The following is a 26,048-nucleotide window of genomic DNA, read 5'->3' as shown; positions in this document are numbered from 1 at the left end:
AACTATATTATCTATATAACCGACGAACCAATCTATATATATGATGAACATTATCAATTTTCACACAACTGAGCGGTTTTTATGGCAGTATTGCCACTATGTGGAAACAGCTGCAGCAGAAAGGGTAGGCGTACGAGCCCTTAAAAGTCCTCTCGCGAGTGTCCACCGGCGGCGGCACTTAACATCAGATGATGTTTAAAACTACCAATCGCATCAATAAGCGTAAATTGACAATTAATTTTATCTTTTTCATTAATGTTATCTGAAATATCATACAATTCTTCTAATGATAACGCGTTGAGAATTTCTCACCATCCGGCCATTTATTTCAAAAGTATAGATGTTTTTATAAATGAAATTCTATATAGGTTTTACCAATGATGTTAATGGTATAAAGTACGCAGCTTCTTTATTATATAATCTGCTGATATGTGCTTTATGTAACCGATCTTATCATTAATTATATGGTTACCTTACAGCGGGGACTGATTAAATCTAACGACAGTTATTATTCAGTACACCCACTGCCAGAAAGATTTCACCACGAAAATACAAAAGCACATGTTATCATTAAACGCCAAATTGATAATACAAATCCAAATACTGAAGAAAATTGCATAGAGAGACGTTATATCAAAGAACAATTTGAAGATTCCCCTGAAATAACTAAAACTTGGTCCAAACATCGACGAAAACGGAATATTGAGACCAACTATAATAATCTAGATAAATTTAAATTAGATTTAATACATAGAAATAAGACTATAGGAGCGTTTATTGATAAACTTAAAACAGAAGAAAGGAGACAGAAAAGAGCTGTTTTGCCTGCGATTTTTGTGGAAACAGCAGTGTTCGTAGATAGAGATTTGTACAAACATATGACTGTTAATTTTCCAAAGGAAACAGAGAGAGAGTTAGTTAGATTTGTATTAGCTATGATAAACGCAGTACAATTAATTTACCATGATCCAAGTTTAGGAAGACCAGTAAATTTTATCTTAAAGAGACTCGAAATTCTTCATGAAGATCCTTCTAATTTGAAGCGGCCACACGATATTGATAGGTTTCTAAGTAACTTCTGTACGTGGCAAAGACTTGAGAACCCACCAGGTGATAATGATCCATTGCATTGGGATCACGCTCTGATTTTAACTGGATTAGACTTGTATGTGGTCAATAAGAATGGGAAAGTAAGCAGTCAAGTTGTTGGTAAGTGCAATACATATTTGTCATATTATATTACGATTTTTAACGGTTTTGCAAGATTAATCGACTGTATCGAAACTCATGTCATTATATCGTAACCCCATTATAAACAAAACATGTCCATTTACATGCAACAATTACATTAGTAATCGATCTTTTTTATTAGACAGCTTTACTAACAAAGTATAACAATTATGCTCCCATTTTTAGTTTGGTTCTAGAATTATTTCTGGTTGACAAAATTTCGTATTAAAGCACAGAAGGCTATTACTTGTCGCTTATAAAGATTATTGATCAGAGAAACATACATAAATGTGTGGTTGGATATAGATTTAGGAAATTGTTAAGATTGGGTAAATTTATTAATTTTAAGTTTAAAAACGGAAACGCTAAGATACCCAATACTCATAGACGTAGAAGTCTTATTTATTTTCATACCAAAATCAGACTAGTAATTTATTAAAGTATGAGCATTGAGCAAGCTGACCTACTAAAGCACGTTTCATTTATGATCTTTTAACATAATATTTTATATTGTCTATGGTATTGTCAATGGCTATCAAAGGAAAAAAATAACAGAATTAAGTCTAAATAATATTTCAGGTTTAGCTCCCGTTGCTGGTATGTGCACAGTAACCAGTAGTTGTACTGTCAACGAAGGAAGGCACTTTGAAAGCGTTTATGTGGTCGCCCACGAAATCGGACATAAGTAAGATTTTTCTTTTTTAGAGTGTTAAGGGCATTTTTAAAATGTAAAATAGAACTTATAATATATATTCTTACAGTTTAGGAATGCGACATGATGGCCCCTTAGCTGATAACGGTTGCGATCCAAGCGCTTACATAATGAGCCCAACATTAGGAAGCGGAAAAATAACTTGGTCACAGTGCAGTAAAAACTATTTGGATAAATTTTTGGAGTAAGTACAATTTAATATTATAATGAATTTGATGGCTTATTTCATATATTTATATATAAATACTATAGAACCGCTGATTTACGGTCCCAGGTGACCTCTGAAGCAAGGCTTATTTCGATAGATCCAAGCGGTGTTAACACATTAACAGTTTTTTTTCTCTTTGCGAACAAATAATTATAACGAACACGTCAAAATATTCCAAATGCTACATATATTAGGTGAGAGATGTACTATTACTTTGTTATGTTTAAATAAAATTTGAGATATTAAAATACAAGTGTTTTATGTATTTTGCCAGACTCCCTGTAGAAATATCTAGCAGTTTCTGTATTTTACGCCAAGAATACGCTGATTTTTTAACTATAAACTACTATATTATAAAAATTTATTTTAATAGAAATAATAACAATTTGTTTCTATTCATAGCAGCGCCTTTCGTAAACTTTCTAGCACAATGCGTGTATAACTTTTAATGGGAACGAGTTCCCGGGATAAGCTCGCTATTATTAAAACAATGAACTTCTATTTCTCCAATCTACGTATTATTTCAACATCGAACAAAATCATTGATATTCCAAAGAAAACCCATACTTTCTAAAGACGCAAGCAGAGAAAATATATTAGTGCAATAAATTGCCTTCTTGTGATGTGAATTTTAAATTGTATGTGTAATTTCACTTAATATTGTGCAAAGAGCAAAACAAAGTGCCTTAACTTATTTATTGTACATAGTCATTAGTTAATTATAACTTAATTAAAATTTAATTAAATACATTTATTAAATATAAAGCGAACTACCATTCCCATAGAAAAAAAATCTATGAATCCACTTCACATTGCATACATTCTTTAATAATTTAAATTTTATTACTTTTATGGACAAATTTATTTATAGCTATATTGGCGTCTTCTACGGTCCGCTTAACTAGACATATTCTTTTGCGAACTATGGAATCGTCTTCGGGTGAGGGTCTTCCCTGGTCTCCCCTATCCAATTTAAATATATATATATATACGATAGATCTTGTCGCATACGGGAGAGGGATCCTTAAAGAAATTAATGTCAGCAAGTAGCAAGAATAGCGTGCAAAAACAAAAATTATAAATTAATTATAAGACCTTAAACATATATTGCATATGTAGAGAAAGTTTATTTAGCCTGATTATTCAATGCGTCTAGCGCATCAAAGGGTTCAATTCTCATAGGAATGATATTGGTATGGTAGGTATGGAACCTACTTTCCCATTAAGAAACATGAATAATCAAATGTCTGTTAAGGCAGACACATTTCTACGTGTTTCATTGAACCAAACATTTTTTTGCTAATAATAATACACCAGGAAGCGCTTTTTATACTGTACACGTGTACACCTTTTGTTTAATGCAATGATGTGCTGCTTCGAAAGACCATTACTAATTTGGGATTTTGCAGCTCATCCCAATCGCGATGTCTACTCGACCATGGCAACTCGGCTGGACAATTGGACCACAGTGCTGAAGGCCTACTTCCAGGGGAACGATTTGACGCTGACCAACAATGTAAATATATATATCTCCTATAATAATGGTCTATCAAAGACAAGCTTTTGTGATTTGTTACGAATCACATGGACGGTAAAAAAATCGCGTTATATTTTACGGTAATTACACGATTCTAACTATTAAGTAGTTAGTAGTACAAGACCATAGATGCTTGGCAGACCTTTATAAATGTTTCTTCACTTATAAAGGTGAAGAAACATTTATAAAGGTTATTATTTATTATTTTTTTTCACTTCTTTTAGGAGAGACCTTGAACTCAGTTAATTCGGTCAACGGTACAAGGTCAAGGTCGTGCGCATAACATTCCTCAGTTTTGGTCAAGTGCCAGCTGATTTTGCGTTTTAAAAAAAAATTATGAAGTTTTTAATCTTCTTTAATCTAATTTATAAATTATTATAAATAATTGCGTTCGCAATCTCTTTATACTGTTGTACGATGATGAAGGGCTTATGCTGGCACCGAATGTAATGTATGTAAAAAATTGTATAATTTTGTATATTAAATCTTAATAATATTAGAAATTTTCTGAAGTCTTGAAAAAAGGAACAAATTATTTAACATCGATCATTATTGAATAAATCATTTTATTTAGTTTATTATACTAACTAGCGGATCCAACAGACGTTTTTCTGTAAACACGTCTTACAAAAAACCGAATAATGTAAATCATTATAAACTCCACTTGAACACACAAACAATTTCATTAAAATCTGTCCAGCGTCGTTCTGTCGTTCAATTACGAAGACGTGCACAGGTTTATATATTTTCCAGTTGTTTATTTGCTGTATTGATAAAAAAAACCAGATACCGACTGCAGCGCCATCTACCGGGCTGATTTGTGAATCTAAAGCAACCAGGGCGTCACCCATACGCATAAAAAAAATTCATTCAAAACACTCCAGCCGGTCAAGGGGAGTTCAGTGACATACCGTGTGTATGTATATACAATAGAATTATATATATAAGACATGTGTGAGCCAGATGAAACATATTAAACAATACTAGTTAATATAATAATTTATGCATACTCTGTGTGGTCTTTATTTCTGACTAGATATTGTTAAATTACAATAAGGTTTTAATTTAAGGTATGCTGAAATACGGTCGAGGCAGTCGTCATTCGGGATCCCAGAACTTGGAAGACATTTGTAGGGACCTACATTGTCAACGGGAGCGATACACCTGGACGTCACATCCAGCACTTGAGGGAACACGGTGCGGGGAAGACATGGTAAGATCTAAAGGCCTAGTTAATAAATAGTTAGGGACTAGGCCCGCTTCTGTAAATTTTAAAGTGGTATATCTCTTCTCCAACTCATACATACCTTACCTGCACGGAAACTATTAAACACAATTTACTTATTTAAGTAAAATAAAAATATTTTTAATTTCGTATAAAATTGGCTTTTATAAATAGTAATTTTAAATTTAAATGTTCGATAATTTCAGCATGAACAGAAAAGTCAGGATGGCCGAGCGGTCTAAGGCGCCAGACTCAAGAGTAATCTTACCTGTTGAACAGGTTGAGCTGTTCTGGTCCTCTCTGAGGGCGTGGGTTCGAATCCCACTTCTGACAAAACTTTTTAATAATATTTGCCTTCACCGAATTATTTTTATTTAGTCTCACCTGTATCTTAATTTGTAAGACAACTGATCATTAATAGTCGTTTTTTTGTTTCTAACCCTATAAAATAGAAAATTCGTACTTAATTAAAATTTACGTAACGTAATTACGACTTGTATTGAGCAGTGTTGGCCTAGTGGCTACAGCGTGCGACTCTGATTCCTGAGGCCATGGTTTCGAACCCCGGCTGTGGAACAGTGGACTTTCTATGTGCGCATTTAAGATTCACTCGAACGGTGAAGGAAAACATTGTGAAAAAACCGGCTTGCCTTAGAACAAAAAGTCAGGCACAGGAGGCTGTTCACCTCACTTGCATATTAGAAAAATGAAACAGATACAACTATCTGAGGCCCAGATCTAGAAAGATTTGATGATTTATTTTAAGAACCTAAGATAACATAGAGTACATCATTTAACAAAGTAATATTCATGTCATTAAATAAAACTTTGACAAGAATTACTTAATCAATATCATGCTTATATTTATGTACTCTAATATAATATTGCGAATTATCTATAAACTACATTATAATTTAATTCATACTTATCGAATCGGACAAGATACTATTAAAATTGATACCTTGGATTTCCTTGATCGTGATTGGTCAATGAGTATGCGATAAAACTAAAGGCGCTGCTGACCAATGACAAGCGTAGTTTATATCTACTATGAGTTCAAGCCCGAATATGTATGAATTAACATTTGCGGTGCAAGGCAGAATAGAGAAAACGGCATTTCTTATACCCAGAAATCGATCTAATGTTTCACAGTTCACCTTCTTGTCTATTATCATCATATAGACAAGAATAATTTGGGACAAGATCCATAAAGGGTAGCAACTGGTTCATAGTTATATTAAAAATTAATGATATCAAAAATATATTTAATAATGTATTTCAGTATTGTCGTGGCGGAGAATGTGTAGATCGCTGGAGTGGTGTCTCCCATAGCGAAGGGCGTTGGGGTCGGTGGTCGCGTTGGTCTGATTGTGCGTCTGCTTGTTTGTTGGATGATGCGCATGCGCCGGCTGCTAGCGGAGTTGCGTTCGCCACACGACGCTGTAATAGAGGCAGGTCTGTTAGATCGCTTATTTATTGTTTATAGAAAATAATTTGTATTTTATAATTAGTCGTTTGCATTATTTTAAGGAATGCAAATCGTTTTTGTTCTATACATAAAATATCAATTTATCACAATTTTATTTTGATGAAAAATTTACAGCGCCCCTAGTGGATACGCGTAGAACTAAAATGTTACTTACAAATATTTAGTACTTAAGATCCAATTAACGTGCTTTTCGTTCTTCTAGACATGAAAACGGCAAAAGCTATTGCCATGGACACGACAAAAAGTACCAATCGTGTAACGCACATCAGGTAAGTCAAGATTGTACACGTTCTATCTTATTACTGACAGACTTATTAATTACAGAGCGCTGAGGCATAGAGGTAACCGAATGCCTTGATTCGTCAAAATTTCAAATAATTATACAGTTGAAGTTGAGTTGTTAGTGACCTTCTTGTATACCTTGCAAAAGCAATTGAGTTCGACGGGGAGACGTTAGTTATTAGTTTGTATATAGCAAAAGCCTTTGATTGAGTGTGGCATAACTTTCTTTTTTAGAAGCATCCAATCCCGATAAATTATACAACTGAACTGTGATATTGCATATTTTGATTAACTAAGAAAAGATTTTTAGTGCTGTTTAAAATTAGATTTCGATCTAAAATGCGTTTTAAAATCATTTAGCAGCAATAAGTGTAGTGTCAATGAGAGAAAAAGAGAGGTGAGTCAGAGTAAATTTTTGTTCCAGTGCAACAATGTTCCGAGAATGACAGTTCGAGAGTTCACCGACCAAATATGCTCACGCGCACGCGAAGTAGACCCAGACTTGATCGGAACTGGTCTACAGAGATTGGACGATGACGGTGAGATTCAAATTCCAACATTTTAAAAACCATACTTTTGATACCTTTAATTTTTTATTTTAAATGTGTTTTTGATATGACATTAATAGCTTCTATTAATGTTTTTACGGATTAAAAGGCAAATTCATAACATTATATTTTTTAATATTTATGACTATTAGCCATCTATAATTCCTTTAGTTATTAATTCTTGAGCACAAAAATATTTTATGTCATACCCGTATTTGGTTACGATTCAAAGAACATAATTTCTCCCATTTCGCAACATTACGCACTTATAATTCTAAGGGAAATATTTATGACAGTGTCTTGTCAATTCATTTATGTAAATATTATAAATGTGTAAAGGAATCCACATATGTTGAGTAAAAGCTGAAATTGACAATAACCGAAAAGAGAGAACTAATTCTAAAAGGCCGGCAACGCACTTTTGAGCCTTATGGCAATATGAGTGTCCATGGGCGATGGTATCACTTAACATCAGATGCCGCCCATTGGCCTCCTATTACAAAAAGAAGACAATTATTATTAAATTAATATTGTTCAAACATTGAATATAAGTCATTGTTTTCAAAGAAACAAAGATATGCATTTGCTAGGATGATATTTATCCTCTTCTTCATGTACCATTTTAACGAAAGTACTGCTCTGTCTCTTCATCATAGCGTTAACATAATAAGACAGACAAACACAAAGAATTCAGTTAAAAGAGAGCATTTACGTAGAAGTATAAATTCTAAACTGAAAGAATGCATAAAAGGCAACAGAATGGTTTGTCTCTATATTTAACGATTTATTTTATAAATAATTGCGTATAATAAATAATTCTTTAACAGACGTAAGCAGCGCGTGCGCAGTATGGTGCGACACCCGAGGTGGCGGTTACAAGTCTCGCGGGTGGACTCTACCAGATGGCACTGCTTGTTCCACGCTCTCGCCTATGTTCTGCATATCTGGAGTTTGTAGGGTGAGACTGATTTTCTATGTCAATAGAACCTTTCACAATTTCATATTTCCAAAATAACACACTTTTTCACTACATGTGGCTCATACATTTATGAGTCAACTATGGCGATATTATTTTCATACAAAAAAGATGGTTACTATGGTAACACATAACGAACTAACGTCCACGTTTTATAATAAGGCTGATTGAAGAAGTGTCAACTCTGCATTAAATGTTGAGACTTTCTTGCCTACGCCGTTAACTTGCGAACGTGTACTAAACGTAAATTTAGAATCAATTTAACATTTTTCCTGTTAAATAGTTCGTAAATGGTTACCTATATGAATAAAGTTATTTTGAGTGCTTAATACGACTCCCATAACATATTAAATTAGAAGTTATAGCACTAAATCTGGATTACGGGAGACACATATAGAGCTTAATCTTATCCTAACGTCATCACGTCACCTGTCACTTTGACAGTTTACTTTCGTTCACGAAATACGTAATTATGTATACTTTTCGCAATCAAATTGCGGTGATGGTGAACTATATCTACCATTTTTTCAAACGGATATTCCTTACAGAAATTCACATGCGGGACCGGTTCCGATACTGAGTTTTCACAGCGTGCATCAGATTGCGAATGGGAGGCTTTACAGCTGCAAACCGCCACGCCTCATACCACATCGTAAGTAAAAAATTGTGATGTTGTTAATAAGATATTGTGCTCATTCTAATTTTTTTTTTACTTATTGATTCCAATTAAAAATAAAAGGAGCGAAGTTAATTTGGCCCGACTACGTACTTATGTGGTCACGTGATCACAGCACTCATTTTTAAGACAGCCTATTTACCGTTAGTCATGTATCATCCATCAACCGTGGTTGGTAAAATCGGATTAGGTAGACCTTGTACATAACTGGCCCAAATACTAGAGAAGGGACCAGTTAAAAGTACCCATAACCGACGAGCATGCATGGTGAATATCACGAAAGTGGAAGAAGTGTAAGACATAATATGTCAGGACCTTAAGAAGAGGAGGTCCATGGTATCTGTTCACCTCTTCGGAAAAAGGGCGTGATGATGTACAACATCGAAGTTGGATTTTGTTTTTGGCTAACGTCATTCAAACAAAAAAAAACATTACATAAATTATATAAAACAAAACAGCCAATACTTAAAATGGCATATCGCAATGCATATGCATGCAATAAATCAATATTGAAACTATAATTAGATATAAAATCCTCAGAACCAAAACGTCAGGCACATGGCGTCGTGCGGTGGGTTCGCAATGGAGGGCAACCAGCGGCTGTCACTACAGATGCATCGCGGGAGGAACTGGGTTGCGTCTAGTACAGTCCGCTACTACACATAGGGACAATATTCAGATTTGCCAACCGGATGTCGGGCGACCGCTGTCGGTAAGTACAATTTTCCTTTTAATGTTCAATATATACCTAGGTAACACTAAAAATGTTTAGAAAATGAAAAACGGCTTAATATATTAGCTTTTATTGTTTTTCGAATCGTCGAATGGTACTACTGAGAAAAGCAGTGGGCAGGAGCATTTTTCTATGGAATTTTCGTACGCTTTTACCGAATCTTCAGGACTCGTAAAGTGAATACCTCGAATTTTACCTTTTATTTTACCTCCCTTTAGTTTCAGATTTGCCGCCAATTCACAAAAACAAATGAATGCAATACACTACGTTAGATTTCAAAGAGTTCTAAAATTGAAATTCAAAAAGTTTTCATTAGCAATGTTTCTAACTGCCCAGTTCTAAACACTTTCAGTGTTACCCACGTATAATTCACGAATATATCGCGCGATATGAAAACGTTTATATCCTAAAACGCGCCTTATATGTTTTTAAATATGTATCAGAGTGGTGAATATTTTATAAGACATTTATTCTAATACGTTAGTAGTAACAACGGTCAGTAAGTTTAGTGTTGTTCGTTTAGAATACATTATATTATGTAATGTGTCTGATCAGGCCAGTAAACAGGCAAAGGTATAATATTTAATATTTAGTTAATACATTGTGAAATATTTACATTATTTAAAGACTTTGTTTTGCTAACGCAGATGCACCTAAAATTATGATGAAGGCAAAAATATATATTATTACGTGATGACAATATACATCAATCATCAATATATACAAGAGAAAGTGCAGCTAGGATTATTATATGAAAACCACTTTATTATACTTTAGAAAATTACTTCAAAACAATCAAAACTCACTATCACTACTCAACACGTAGAAAATCAAAAAACTAATTTCTATTACACAAATACAATAATTTATATGGGAACAAAATATTACACTACATTATTCCAAATTTAATAAACTCGCTACCTACAAAAAATATAAATTATGCATAACAAAAATTATGCTAATCAGACATCATCGTCATTTAATACGTATTCGAATATAAGAACACATCCTGTATTCGAATATAAGAACACACCTGTATTCGAATATAAGAACACATCCTGTATTCGAATATAAGAACACATCCTGTATTCGAATATAAGAACACATCCTGTATTCGAATATAAGAACACATCCTGTATTCGAATATAAGAACACATCCTGTATTCGAATATAAGAACACATCCTGTATTCGAATATAAGAACACATCCTGTATTCGAATAGCAGAACACATCCTGTATTCGAATATAAGAACACATCCTGTATTCGAATATAAGAACACATCCTGTATTCGAATATAAGAACACATCCTGTATTCGAATATAAGAACACATCCTGTATTCGAATATAAGAACACATCCTGTATTCGAATATAAGAACACATCCTGTATTCGAATATAAGAACACATCCTGTATTCGAATATAAGAACACATCCTGTATTCGAATATAAGAACACATCCTGTATTCGAATATAAGAACACATCCTGTATTCGAATATAAGAACACATCCTGTATTCGAATATAAGAACACACCTGTATTCGAATATAAGAACACATCCTGTATTCGAATATAAGAACACATCCTGTATTCGAATATAAGAACACATCCTGTATTCGAATATAAGAACACATCCTGTATTCGAATATAAGAACACATCCTGTATTCGAATATAAGAACACATCCTGTATTCGAATATAAGAACACATCCTGTAGTCGAATATAAGAACACATCCTGTAGTCGAATATAAGAACACATCCTGTAGTCGAATATAAGAACACATCCTGTAGTCGAATATAAGAACACATCCTGTAGTCGAATATAAGAACACATCCTGTATTCGAATATAAGAACACACCTGTAGTCGAATATAAGAACACATCCTGTATTCGAATGAGAATTCTCGACAAGAACAAGTTTCTTGCATCAGCTACCTATGGCGCATCAATGTTTTACGCGCAATTTTAATTGTTTGATTGTTATAATGTTATAGTTTATGTCACTGGCCTTAGTATATATTAACGATTACAATATGTTCGACGTCCTGTTTGTGTTTCCACCACACCAACTTCCTTTCTATAAAGATCATTCACACAATAAATAAATAAAACTTATACTAGATTCAACATTTACGGACGACATGCCTGAAATATCGTTTAACGATTAAGATTCAAGGCTATCAATTTTAGCTGGACATAATCAGTTTATGAAATGACGTTTTAATTGTTTTAAAAGTTAAAATGTAATAAATAAATTACCAGGGATGCAGCCAACGAATGAGCCCATATCAATACGCAACAATTGTATGCAGCAAATACAAGGAGAGGGTGAGACGACTGTCTGGTTTGGGGATGCAAATATCTCCCGCATTAGGTATGAATATTATACAATTCATAAGATATTTATTAAACACTGTTAAAACTTAATTAATAAATTACTTATACACAAACATAGTAATCCCCCTTATAACGCGGTAGACCCGGACCGCGTTATAGTAAATCGCGTTGTAGGAGATTTCTTTTTTTTAAATTACTAGTAATCTTACAGCTAACATACACATTATAAAACAAAACACTTAAGTCAATACAGAAAGCCAAAACAGATTACATATATTAACAATATATATGTAACAGAAAACAAGTAAGTACATTTACAGACAAAATATATTTAAAAAAAAAATTAACATTTGAAATAGCAAATAATAATTAATATTTTAAATTACTACTTATACAAAATCAGAGTCTTCCCGCCTCTTCAAAAACTTCCTCACATCTTCTATGATGAGGTGGAAAATATCAATATTCTCCACCTCATCATAGAAGGTGATACTCAACATAGTTAGATAAGACCCGAAACATTGCCTATTAATAATTCAAAACTAGAAACACAATTTTATTAAGTTATTTAATTTAATTTTACATATAACAACACAAATAAAACTGGTGAAAAGATACGAAAAACAACCTATAGACTTGACGAATGATGACAAATGACACAATACAGATATATAACTTGAGGAATCACCACGCTATATGGGGGAGGGAAATCGCGTTATATGAAAACGCGTTATTAGGGGATTACTATTCTTAAATTTATCTCTTTATTTATTACATAAACACCTATAATTGATTTGTCTCAGAGGACCCAGACCGTCCATGTCGAATCGCATGTCAGGACGAAAGGGTTAGCCACAGGTTCTACCTCGTGAACGGACAAGAAGGCTGGTTCCCTCTGGGCACCAGCTGCGGGAAGAACAATGCCTCCTACTGCGTCAGTGGAAAATGCTTGGTAAGTAACAGAGTATGTTGAGTTTAGAAATTATTCTACAGGTTTCAACATGATTATACTTTAAACATTATTTCAGTTTAGTTTAATCTATATATATATATATATATATATAAGCGCAAAACTCGAAGACTGGACTTTAGTTAGCTTGCTAATAAATAGCAAAATGTTCTATAAGTTAATATATAGCAACAAAAAACTAAGTAAAAAATTAATATTAAGGCGTAAGGTAATAAGTTATTTATAGTGCCAAATGTTAAATAAATAAGTGAACAATGATTAACTACTAAATTAAACTCGTCATTAAAACTATATTTTATATGTTGCAAAGTATTCGATAAAAATTAATTATAAACTCATATAATTATTCAATTATTTAAGTAAATAAAAACATATAACTTTAAAAATTCAACTGTTGTAATCACCTGATAAGTAAGACTGTTACATTACTTTTTATTTTAACATTGTGCTATGACTTTTAAATAATTCGAATTAATAATAAATCAGTATTGCGGTCATTATACAGGCGGATACTTACGTAAAACTAGTACAAACATACAAAACGCCATTGATTTTAAAGTATGCTTTATCTATATTAACAAAATTTTTAACAATTGACTTTCTAACTCTATGACAGCTGTTATACGTCACATTGACATTTGAAAATTGGATTATAGGAGTTCGGGCCAGACAACACTCCCTTATCAGAGTCAGTATTCACTCTTCCACTGTTAAGTCGAAATGCAACGCGACGCTCTTCGCGACACAAGCGCAGCTTCATCAGAGATCGCATCACAGTGAAAGCCACACTCGATAGAAAGCAAATCGAAGATATTATTGCCAGACTCAACTTTACTAGTAAGTGTCTTTATAGAACACACACAGGTTCCTAAGTTGTTTAGAATTCAAAAGGTATAAAAACTTATTAGAAAAAACTTTCTTAATTTATGACGCATGAAACTCCACCACTGTACCAAAAGACACACAAACCGTGTTTCGTAAAGTGTATGTAAAAACAGTATGATACATGCATTGATATCCAGCAGTCATATTTCGTAAAGCTATATATATCTATATCGTTCGAAGCTGTATTTTATGTGTTATTGATACACATTTAAATAAACAAATAATTAAAAATACAGCGGCCTATCACGCTCTTCCCACTTGCTCGGACGATAAAGGAAAATATCGTGAGAATACTTGTCCTCCGCAAAGTTTGGCCATATGTGGTACAGAAGGTGCCACAAAAAATTATCAATCTTAAATTTAGAAATATCTGCCCCATAAAAAACCAATCATTCGGTCCTCGATATTTAGAGCAAATATCCGGAGTTATTAGATATACAGCATTCTTTTTAACATCTGTGTTGTTTGCATTCGTATTTTTTTTCTTCTTTTTTTCTTCACCCATTTGTAGCCTCTTGGCTTTTATCAGATTTTATGACTTTAATTACATGATTTTTAACACATTAAGATAATGCAAATCCAATGATTTGTTTTCTCTCCGCAAACTATTAAACTGCGGCAAATCTCGCCCTTCTCAGAGGCCGTAACTAGGGGGTTGACGTGTTGCTGAAGTCTCCTTTTGTACTGTTCGCTTGATCTTTTAATGTCTTCCTCGACAGTGGTAATTCCCAAATGTTCATGGAGTTCAGCACTTCATGCTAACCACGGCGCAACCGCAAAAGTACAAGCACAAACTTTCTCCCCACAACAGAATCTGGCCAAGTTACGTGACAATTACACCAGTATTTTTAAATAATTTTACAGATAAAATCAACGAACATCTCTCATACATGGACAGGATACCAGAAAATATTCAGCTCGACTTCAACAACCCCATACATATCGCACCAGAACAGACTTTAATTAATAAAGTTGCGCGACCGACTTGGGATTGACTTCTGAACATTTCAATTACTTCCAAAGAAATTTACTCATTAGCACGGCCACTTTCCTATTCAAAGTTAAAGGAATAAAGTTTGTTCAGATTCGATATCGAAAAATGTTGGAAAGGGTACCGTCGTGTTGTCATTATAGTGCGACTGTAATCTTAATACATAAAAAAATAAGTTTGTGAATAAATTTTCCTGTCTGCCTGTGTTTTTTTTTTCAAATGTCTACGTTCTCCATTTATGGATGAGTATGTGTGTAATGTTTGTAACGTCATACTAATACCTTGTATTATTAATGCATGCGTGTGAGAACTTCCCACTCGCTTCCCATCTTGAACGCTGATAAATATGTAAAACTACATATAGAAAAAATTACATCGATTGATTGACGATGAAGACCTCAGCAAAATTCATAAATATTTGGCCATATATGCCCAGTTTTTTTTTACATTTGCAGTACCAGTTACATAACTTAAAAATATGACATTATATGTGTTGTCATGGTATTTAAGTACACAGGGCTTAGACTATTATGGCCCGTAGTCAAACCATTTTTCTGTGTGATATTTGACAAATTTGACCGCGCTTAAGACGAGATGATGACTTGAGATACGAATTAGAATATGGATCTATGACTCCCGTATTCAACATCTATCATTTCTGAAATTTTTGAATCCGCCTTAGCGGTGTCTTGTTTCCGAATATCAGTTTGAACGAAATGTGATTGATTTTACAAAGATATTGTTTTGGTGCTATTGTGTTGTGTATCAGATATAGACTGTACAATTATTGTGATGTTATTTATATTTATGTTATTTTCCTATTAAGGTAATAAACGTTATTTTTAATTCCGTGTTTCAATATTCACTTTTACATGTAATTAAGTCGTTTCTCATTTTATAAGGTACGAGCTTCTAAATTACGCAATGGATTTTAATGCGATTTTCACAAATGAATTTGTATATAAGACATTTGTCATAGATCTTTGAAGCTACGTTTTTTTAGTTTCCACGAATGAAAACAAACACTCCGGGACAATGTTACCTGAGTGACAAAATATTTTTCCTTACAAAATTTCCTTATAAAATCCATTCATTAGACAGTATAGTTTTTTTGTGTATTACGTTGTTATTAACATTTATTAAAAGAAAATGAGTGTAGTATATAGAATAGGTCAACTCTGTATCCCTATTTCTCTTGGTCTATGGTCTATGAACGACTGAACCGATTTCGCTAATTCTTTTTTTGTAGTGTTTATTATTGTCAGAAAAATTAAGAAAAGTGCGCGGAAAATTAAAGAATACATAACCACCATAGTAAGTAATCCTGACTATTGTTACAATAACAATTTCTTTTTTGCAGTCAATATCGTCAAAGAGGATGTAATAAAAATGAATATCGATTAAAACAAATGCTTTGTATTGGTTCTAATATTCATAGTTAAGACAGGTCAACGTCTGTCGGGTCCGCTAGTTATACAAAATCTACTAACAAAACTACATACTTCGAAACTCACCAATTCAGTAAACTCTTCTAATGGCTGCGTTAAACTTAACTGGATCCGTTAAAAACCACTGCCAAAACTTTCTCAGGTGATGTTTTTCGCCATGCTGAAATTCGGAATTATTCATGAAAATATTTTAAATAAAATACTTCCTAGTCTTGTCTTTGGTTAACATAGCTTTTACACATTGAAAGAAAACGATTTTTTTAACCGGATTAAAGCTATTTGTATTATTATAACCTTTACATAATTTAAAAATTTTCCGACGTTTCGCGTGCTTTACAGCGTGCGTGGTCACGGTGACTAAATTACTTCCTTCATACAGAACTGGAAAGACGTTTGGACAATTTTAAGTGAAATGTTGCCTATTCACGCCTTTCCAGGAAAGACTTAAGAAGATGGGACGGGGGGTTTCTTGTCTCTTTCTGACAGTTTATGTTTACGCTGCGATGAAAAGAGATGGAACTATTGAGATAAAACAATTTTTAGTGTACGATTGCGATACGGTGCGAAAGCTTTGTTCAGAGAAAAACAACCAATTACAGACATGATAATACTAGAATAAGATTAGAAGATCTCAAACACAAATAAAAATCGTATGACACTGGCATCAGGTTGCAATTTTCAGCCCCCGTAGGTTAGAACCCCGGCTGAGCACAAATGGCCTTTCCATGCAGGTATTAATGCGAGGAAAACATCGCTAGGAATATCATGGCTTAGACCCAAAAAGTCGACGGTGATCAGAAGATCAACCTTCATGTCTATAACTCAGGCCTAAAAGGTTGTGGCACCACTTTTTATGTAAAGGAATATTTTCTCTCTATAATAAGAAATTCAATAGAAAAATAAAGAATTATCAATATATTCTACGATTACAAGAACAGTGTGTCTTCAGCTTACTGACTGTAAGTAATTTAATTGGATACAATTATGTTCAATATCCTTAGCAAAGACTTAAATTACTTATTAGTCTCAAAATAGGCTAGATTTTAATGGCCTAGGATATATATTTATTTGACCAACCGAAAGTACTTGCGAAAGAAAAAAGATTCTTCCCAATATTGGTACGCGAAGCCATTGAAATAAATAAAAAAACACCCCAATTTCAATAGACGGCCTAAAATTATCAAACACCTGGGATCCAATAATATCCAAATTAAAACCCCAAGACAAACAATCCGCGAAAACAGAGGACACCGTGGGTCATTTTTGCAAAAACCCGTCATCTTTTAGTCGAAAGATTAAAAAACTTTCTCAGTCACCGTAACTACGCACGCCGAAAAGCACGCGAAACGTCGTAAAAATTTAAATTTAAAATTATCTAAATAATTATAAGTTTATTATAATACAAATAGCTTTAATCCGGTAAAAAAAATTGTTTTCTTTATTTAAGATATTTATTTCTGTCATATGATCATAGGAATGGCCTAAGCCAGTTAGTTTATTAAATGTTGTATCCAATGATTCGACTGAAAATAATTCAGGCCGCTAGTTAAACGGCGCTGTTCAGCAAATTACCTAAGGTCAAATTCTTGGAAAGAAAACCAGTTATTTTTAAGCCATTGATTCGCAGATAGATTGGACATATTCGACACTAGTTCGAACGTCAATATGAATGTTTTTTTAGGTACATTAACAATATTTACTCAAGAGCGTATAATAATACATAGCTTCAATCCGGTAAAAAAATGTTTTCTTTAAATAATATATATTTATTGTTAGATAAAACATTACCGGCAGAGTCAAACATTGATTGCATATAAATATTCATTATGATATAATTTTGATTACTATAATTTCTAAAAACACACTTATAAAATCAACTTTGACGTAACTCACACACTCTTTGAGGGTATGTTAAGTTTTTTTTTTATTATAAGTATTTGTGAATATGTGAGCACCATGTATCTACATAATAAGTTATCTGCCGCATTGTTTTTAAATACCCCCTATTTAATTTTAGTAAAATAGTTATTTTTATCCTATCAAATCAATGTAGATAAAATATTGACAAAACTATTTTAAAAGAGCAGTGTTGGCCTAGTGGCTTCAGCGTGCGACTCTCATCTCTGAGGTCGTAGGTTCGATCCCCGGCTGTGCACCAATGGATTTTCTTTCTATGTGCGCATTTAAAATTAGCTCGAACGGTGAAGGAAAACATCGTGAGGAAACCGGCTTGCCTTAGACCCAAAAAGTCGACGGCGTGTGGCAGGCACAGAAGGCTGATCACCTACTTGCCTATTCAATTCACAAATGATCATGAAACAGATACAGAAATCTGAGGCCCAGACCTAAAAAGGTTGTAGCGCCATTGATTATTATTATTATTTTTAAAGAGTAAGTATGGAGATTCTTTCCCATTCTTCTTTATATGAAACTAACTTTTATGCGGGGCAATAAGTCTTTTTTTTAATATTTTTAATTTTGACTTTCTAAAGTGCCTTTTAAATAGGCCTAATTGAAATCAATGATTAGACTTTGAAACAAGTTACCTTGACAGTGGTAAACTGCATGCCAATGTTTTTGATAGTCTCGTCGATGCTGTTTATTTGATGCGCAAGCGCATGTGTCATGGCAGACACTTCCGGGCTATGACATGCAGCGGCGCGCGTACATCCGCCCCATACGTACGGATAGAGAATTGCTTGGGAGCGCTTTCTGTAAAATTAAAGTTGTTTGTTTAATGTGACGTCGAAAATAGTCTACATAGTACTACTATACTTTCATCTCTTTCTTTCATATTGTGTCCACGCTGCGACGAAAAGGGACAAAGGGACTTTAGCTTTTTTACCTTAAATATTTATTTATAAGTTAACTTTTTTGCAATCTATGCAAGATAGATTTTTCACAGCATAAAAAAAAAATCAGTATTTGGTTTTATAGCATACAATTGCATAAACTAAGCCGAACTGCTGATACCTTTTAGTTAAGGTGCAAATGACCTGAAGAAATTTGGCTCGATTTGCAACAAAACAGCAACTGTTTCGGAATGTAAGACATTAAATGCACATAGAAAAAAAAATATACACGGCAAAATCTGTTAAATGATAATGTATTTTTTTTATAGAACAGGGCCAAACATCTGATGGGCAGGTGGCCCATGCTTTTATGAATTGGTACACTTTCTTTTGAAGGACCCTAAATGAAATTAATCTAGATATCTCAAGAATCTCCAAAAATTGCGTGACGTATATTAGACCTATTTGTTTAGCTATATGTAAAAAAGAATTCAGATTGAGGCCTCCCTAGTAAGTCAGAGAAGCTTCGCACTTCTTTAAATATGCAAAGCTTCAACTGGCTGGTTCCCCTTGAACCAATTCTGTATTCTGCCTTGGCGTCATGAAACTCAGCTGCACGTATTAGTCCAAAAACCTCTGAACACTGTATGGTAAATGAGCGTTTAAAAAATTTCAATGACATTATCATAATGATAATGAGCCAGTTGTCAAACACACTTGGCTCCACTATTTCATGATTATTAATCCCTAAATATTCAAAATTAAAAAAATAAAAAAAAATTAAAAAAATGTTATTCTATGTAATTGGTCTCTAGCCTGGAGTGTGAAGTTTTATGTGCTATTTTTTATTGTGTTGCTATTAGTTATGTTATATAGGTTTCGTAATGCCTTCTTTTGCTGTGCCCTAACAGGGTCCATAATATTGTACCTAGCTTTAAGCCTCATAAACATCTTTTGTAACGTTATGGAATGCAAATAAATACATGAATACATGAATCATAATACAAGGAGTATAAACCGTCCAATAAAACTGACATTTTATCTAAATCCCTTTCCTTTTCACAAATCGCTTCTACAATTTCTTCTCTCAGTCTTTTTGCTTTTTTCTTCACTTCTTTATATTCTGGTACGAGAGACTTAAAGTCAGTAACAGATAATATTTTGCATAGAGACGATAGCATTAAATTATTTGTCGAATCTGACAAATCCAGTTCGTTTGTTATCTCCTTCATTGATTGCTGAAATTTAAGAGGTTATATTTTAAGTGGGCTTGTGGCTTCAGAGTGCGACTCACACCTCTGAGGTCGTAGGTTCGATCCCCGGCTGTGCACCAATGGACTTTGTATGTGCGCATTTGACATTCGCTCGAACGGCGAACATCGCGAGGAATCCTGCTTGACCCGAAAAAGGTAACGGCGTGTGTCAGGCACAGGAGGCTGATCACCTACTTGCCTATTATATTGACAAATGATCATGAAACAGATACAAAAATCTGAGACCCAGACCTAAAAGGGCTTTAGCGCCGTTGATTTTTTTTTTTATATTTTAAATAGAGATATACATAATTTTTGGCTTTGAAAAACAATGCCATCAAAGCCCTCAAAAGGATATAATTTTTCACTGTTTTTTTTTTTAAATTAATCAATAATTATGACGTAATTCCGAGTGTCTTTCTCAGTAACTGATGATACGATAATAATCGAAAGTTGTTATAAGGCATGCCGGTTTTTTCACATTTTTTTTTTCCCAATTGGATATTAATAGCACACAGTAAGTTCATTAGTGCACAGCCGGATAAAGAACCTACCACCTCAGGTATAAGAGCCGCGGACTAAAACTGCTTCAGTAACTAAGGTACCAAATACTAAAATAAAATAAAAATAAATCAATGGCGCTACAAACTTTTTAGGTCTGGGCCTCAGATTTCTGTATCTGTTTCATGATAATTTGTTAATCTAATAAGAAAGTTATCAGCCTCTTGTGCCTGACGCACACCATCAACATTTTTGGGTCTAAGCCGGATTCCTCACGATGTTTTCCTTCACCGTTCGATCGAATGTTAAATGTAGAAAGATATTACAGTACATAGAAAGAAAGTGCAAAGGTGCAAAGCCGGGGATCGAACCTACGACCTCAGGGGTGTGAGTCGCACGTTGAAGCCACTTGGCCAACTCTGCTATGGCAAATTATATATCGAATACCAAGAGAATTTAAAATTCAAACCAATACTTCCTGAGATAAGCATGTATAAACAAACAAATTCTTTAGCTTAATAACATTAGTATATTATACGATAATAATTTCAGAGAAAAACCATTTTTTTTTTATAATTATTAACTTCCGCTCACCATTAATTCCACAAAACCTCAAGCACTATTTAACAATTCACAATAAATAACTTACGATCCTGCTAGACACAGCTTCTTCCTCTTGTAAAACATAGCCTCGTAAATGGGAAGCAAACTGCAAAACCTCCTCCAAAGAGGCGAGTTCACGTCGTAACGCGTAGTACAAGAGTCTATCCAGCGTTAACGCTTCTTGGGTTTTGGACAAAAGCAATTTTAAATCGCTCTTAATTTGCCTGAAAATATATAAACATATGGTTTTTTTTGTCAAAAGTACAGAACATTATATAAGTCACCGTTAAATTGTAAATACCGTTACATTATAATCTATCTGGCGAGATTGTGAACTGTCAAAAGACTGTTAACATCAACGTACTGTTTACAATTTTAAATATTATTATCCGAAATATTGTAATCTATCGAAATGAAACCGTCAAATTGTGAAACGCGTGCTGATTGGTTAAATAGCATTTCTAGAGTTTGTTCTAAACCCGCCAATCAGTGACAGCCTTCGGACAGTTGACAATTTTAACATTGTAATTTAACGGTTTCACTTCAATAGATTACAATATATCGAATAATAATACGTAAAATTGTAAGCAGTACATTGAGTCACAGTCTTTTGAGAGTTCACAATCTCGCGAGATAGATTACAATCTAACGGTATTTACAATTTTACGGTGACATATACATACAAGTTAACCTAATATTAGATTTTCACCCACTTTATGTTAATGTGTATTACCTTATCTACTATAGCTTTTCATCACACGAGGCACTGAGGTTAAACCCTTAGCAGTAACGTTTAAGCAATAAAAAAAACACCTAGAATCTTAACCTCACTTGAGCAAGAATTTGTTACATTTGGAACTAAATTATTTTTTAGTGATATAATAAGATCATTAACATTAGACAACCCCGGTGGTTTGTTTTAACGCAACCAGATAGCATTCTTGTTTAGTAGTTTATAAAAGTAGTTTTTCACTTCACTCTTTGTTGGTTAATGTTAGACTATCTAATAACTGCTTATCAGTAGTCCATTAATTAGCCGCGGTATCAAACCGTAACTTTCTCTCGCCGTGTAAATTGTTTGCTCTCGATATACAGAGTCGACCTTGCGTTTTTCTGTTATAGACAGTATTTTGCAGTGTTTGAAAAATATATATCCATCGTTGTATAGAAAATGCGTATAATATACACAACAAATAACAGTACAGTCACTCACAGTCGAACATTCAAGGCGATCTTAGCTGCCGATTCTTCTACTAACATCGTGCGCCTGCGCACAAATTGTTTGACCGCGTCTTGAAGCTGCTTTTCTATTATCGACTCTTCTTGCTCAAACATTTCTATATTGCTCATCACTTCCATTGTGTATAGTCTGTAAGATACACAAAATATTATTAATACTAATAACATAGTTTTAAGAAATTATTACAAATACATTAATTAATAGACTGTAGTCATCACCTGTAAGTTACTACATATAACATTATTGTATATATTATCAAAAAGGTTAGTTGATATCTCAGGAGACCGAAGAGCTGGTAGCTACCTCGGACAAAGAATTAGTCAGGTCATTGAAAGTCTTTTAATAATATATTTTAAGCTTAGTTATTTTTTATTTTAATAATTTTTGTTAGCTGTATCATTACTTTATATTATGTTTTTGTTAAAATTGATGTTATCGCTTAAGTAAAAATTACATTATATATAAATTATATTATATATATATATATACATAAATAAAAAATCATGATCAGCCAAATGAATAAATTTTTAAAAGCAATGCATGCCAGTTTCCTCACAAAAATTTTCTTCACCATACTACCTCAGAATTAAGAGTCACAACCTGAAGTCTTTATTTAAATTCACTATTTGAACCCTGTTTCACAAAGTACTTTAATAAACATTTAAAAACTCATTAATATAAGCAAATTGTTTGGCTAGATAATATTAGATTTGTAATTTAATATATCTAAGTCAAGAGATAATTTATAGTTTAGTCTTAGTGTATTTGCTACTATCAGCCATAACAAATGCTTTACTCAAAAATTATTTTAGCCCTAAAAGTTGAAGTACCGTAAAAAAAAACATTCAGATAAAATTTGACATATCATTGTACTTGTATTGTTTTGGTGTTGTTTTATTTTGTGAACTACAATAATGGAACAAAACATGTATTGTACTACAAATGTGTAAGTAAAAAGCTTATTAAAACCAAAATTAATTCTTACGCAACATCATTTGCACAAGGGTGGGTATAGTTAGCCAATAGAGCTAGCTTCGCCTTTTCACCGCTTAAGTCCACTGTACTCTCAATATATGCAGATGTGGCATCCAATAACCTGGTATTTAAAAAAAAATGTTAAAATGATGTAAGAGTTAGTATGTACACATTACACTATAATATTATAGTATTCCAGAGTTGACAAAATAATTGACAGACATACGTTTTGCATACATTACATACAAATTTATAATTATTCACAGTTCACATAAAATATTAATTATTATGGGTTTGATGGGTTAGCGGAATTATCTTCTAGCATTTATATGAATGAAACTAACTCAAAATACGTATTCAACATGCACCCATGCTGAAGTTATTAAAAAAAAAACTGTAATTATATAGACATTTTTTACGTCTATATGTTAAGAATACATGTACGAACCTGCTTTCTACATTTTTTGCTTTAATAATAGCTCTCATGATTTCTTCCTCTTTAATATTAAATTCTGGATTTTTTAGTCTTTTTGTACAGTAGAGATCAAAGTGAGACCTAAATAGGGCTTGTGATTTGTGATATTGATCTATTGGGCCAAATGCAAGGAATCTTTTTGCAGAATCCTGAAAGTTTTAATTAATACTTGGATTTAAAAAATAGAAAAATGATTAAAGAAAATTGATGTTTAGTTCTTGTATGGTTTTTATTAAATTATTTTAACTAATTACTTCACCATATCATGTTGAGTATAGTGTTATGGTTGCAGTGTTCTACAAGTATCTTGTAACTTAAAATAGTTTGAAATTAAAAGGGACGAGAGTTACTTGCCAGTTTCCTCATTGTTTCAATTTACAATTTTAAGGACACCAACACTTTTGAAAGAATAAAAAGAACTATACTACAATAGAATTTTCACTATTTACATTGTTATTAAAGATATCTCTGCGATTTTATTGTGAACATAACATTATGTTTAGAACCTGAGAATGATGTTTTGAATTTTTTGAAAAAAAAAATGTGAGGTTACAAGACTTCACTCACTTTATAGATTTAACATTATTTGTTCCTTAATATATTATATTTATGTGAGGGACACAAAAATTTACTTTCCAGTAGATTGATTAAAAACCATTACCTTATCATCCTGACAGTTTGATAATATGTCAAGTGTATCTGCAACTATAGTTATAACATCACTTGTTATAGATTCAACTTCTTTAGCAAGCTTCAAACAATCTTTTCCTAAATTGGCTTCATCTTCAGTACATTGTAACTCAGCTGCTTGTAGCTTTGTTATTTCAACATTTAATTCTTTCTTTATGTCCCTGTAAGTTCAATTACTAAATAAACATACTATTAAATATTTATATAAGCAGCCTGTTGAAGTTTGATTAAATATTGCCTAGAACAATAAACCAGTTTTATTTCAATTAAATAACAAAGGAGGATACACTAATCTACTAGCAAGTGCAGTAATCTAATGAAAAGAATTCTTATCGTAACTTACTTGTTTCTTTGCATCATGTCTTTTAAAATCACATCTTGTTTTTCGAGCATATCAACTCTCTCTTTTTCCATCTTAATATCTATTTTCATGTCGTCCAAAGCCTCCTGGTCTCCTGGTAAACATATGCCTTCAAATTCATTTTGAAGATCTAATATAGCCATCTCTAATTCCTCTGAAGATAGAAGTTGACCAGTTCTTTCTAATTCCGCATACCTTAATAGAATCAAAATAAAATCAATCCTGGGATATCTATTTAATCATCATAAATTATTTTAGCAAGTGATTATGTTAGTTTTTATTTGATTACTTTTAACTAAAAGTATATGTACCTACAAGAAATATTTGTCAATATTAATAGTCTGGTACTAAGTTGGATTACTGCTCCTTAGAAGTACACATAATAGAAATTATCAGGACTTACGAGATGACACAAACAAAATACTTAAAGATTATTACCTGAATTCTTCTCGATCAGACAAAGCATTATTCGCGTCTATGTTCTCATAAATCCATCGCAACACTCCAGAAATCTCTGGATCGTTTAACATCCATTCAAAGGACTTGTTATAAGTTTCAACGCCTAGACTTTTCAAAAAGGGTATGTAATCTTCATCGGTTATATCGCTTGGCTGAGCCATTGTATATCTTATTATGAAATATAATTTTGAACATATAATAAACTCACAAAACTTAAATTGCCAGTGGCCGTTATATTAAATTGCGATCTTATTAAGGTTTGACATTTGATGGTTGACACAGCTAGGATGTTATGTCAGTTTATTTTCCACATTGAAAAAATGAAAATATTATGATAATGTAAAATACATGTACACAAAAATTTAGTCATATAATATTAAAAACGGCATCCTCAATTTTATTTATATTATAAACATGAAAAACGTTTTTTCAATTATTATTTTGGCAAAATGCTT

The 26,048-nt window shown here is 32.9% G+C and overlaps 2 protein-coding genes and 1 non-coding gene across 3 annotated transcripts in view; 2 read left to right on the top strand and 1 right to left on the bottom strand.

Annotated features, from left to right (window-relative positions):
• The window catches only part of LOC123715099 (A disintegrin and metalloproteinase with thrombospondin motifs adt-1-like), a 33,982-nt gene extending 18,949 nt beyond the window's left edge, over positions 1-15,033 (top strand). The window contains exons 4-18 of the mRNA XM_045669926.1: positions 480-1,209; positions 1,810-1,915; positions 1,992-2,126; positions 3,560-3,666; positions 4,758-4,900; positions 6,195-6,367; positions 6,604-6,670; positions 7,108-7,222; positions 8,059-8,189; positions 8,756-8,859; positions 9,424-9,595; positions 11,876-11,987; positions 12,754-12,902; positions 13,577-13,757; positions 14,670-15,033. Of these exons, the coding sequence (XP_045525882.1) occupies positions 480-1,209; positions 1,810-1,915; positions 1,992-2,126; positions 3,560-3,666; positions 4,758-4,900; positions 6,195-6,367; positions 6,604-6,670; positions 7,108-7,222; positions 8,059-8,189; positions 8,756-8,859; positions 9,424-9,595; positions 11,876-11,987; positions 12,754-12,902; positions 13,577-13,757; positions 14,670-14,800 (2,556 nt within the window). The 3' untranslated portion in view covers positions 14,801-15,033. The remainder of the gene's footprint in view (positions 1-479; positions 1,210-1,809; positions 1,916-1,991; positions 2,127-3,559; positions 3,667-4,757; positions 4,901-6,194; positions 6,368-6,603; positions 6,671-7,107; positions 7,223-8,058; positions 8,190-8,755; positions 8,860-9,423; positions 9,596-11,875; positions 11,988-12,753; positions 12,903-13,576; positions 13,758-14,669) is intronic.
• On the top strand, positions 5,132-5,245 carry Trnal-caa. Its single transcript has 2 exons — positions 5,132-5,169; positions 5,201-5,245. It is a non-coding gene; the product is annotated as a tRNA-Leu (tRNA).
• LOC123715491 (augmin complex subunit dgt3) lies at positions 6,157-25,846 on the bottom strand. The gene is made up of 11 exons (XM_045670511.1): positions 25,573-25,846; positions 25,117-25,329; positions 24,745-24,934; positions 24,057-24,232; positions 23,619-23,729; positions 22,607-22,762; positions 21,440-21,617; positions 20,072-20,274; positions 18,791-18,956; positions 16,311-16,404; positions 6,157-6,352 (listed from the first exon to the last, which is right to left on the bottom strand). The coding sequence occupies exons 1-10, from the start codon at positions 25,752-25,754 to the stop codon at positions 16,315-16,317; spliced, it is 1,665 nt and encodes a 554-aa protein (XP_045526467.1). The 5' UTR covers positions 25,755-25,846; the 3' UTR covers positions 6,157-6,352; positions 16,311-16,314.
• Between the last annotated feature and the right edge of the window lie 202 nt (positions 25,847-26,048).

Source organism: Pieris brassicae, chromosome 10, assembly GCF_905147105.1.
Source record: "Pieris brassicae chromosome 10, ilPieBrab1.1, whole genome shotgun sequence".
Classification (NCBI taxonomy): domain Eukaryota; kingdom Metazoa; phylum Arthropoda; class Insecta; order Lepidoptera; family Pieridae; genus Pieris; species Pieris brassicae.
This window is presented reverse-complemented; position numbering and strand designations above follow the sequence as displayed.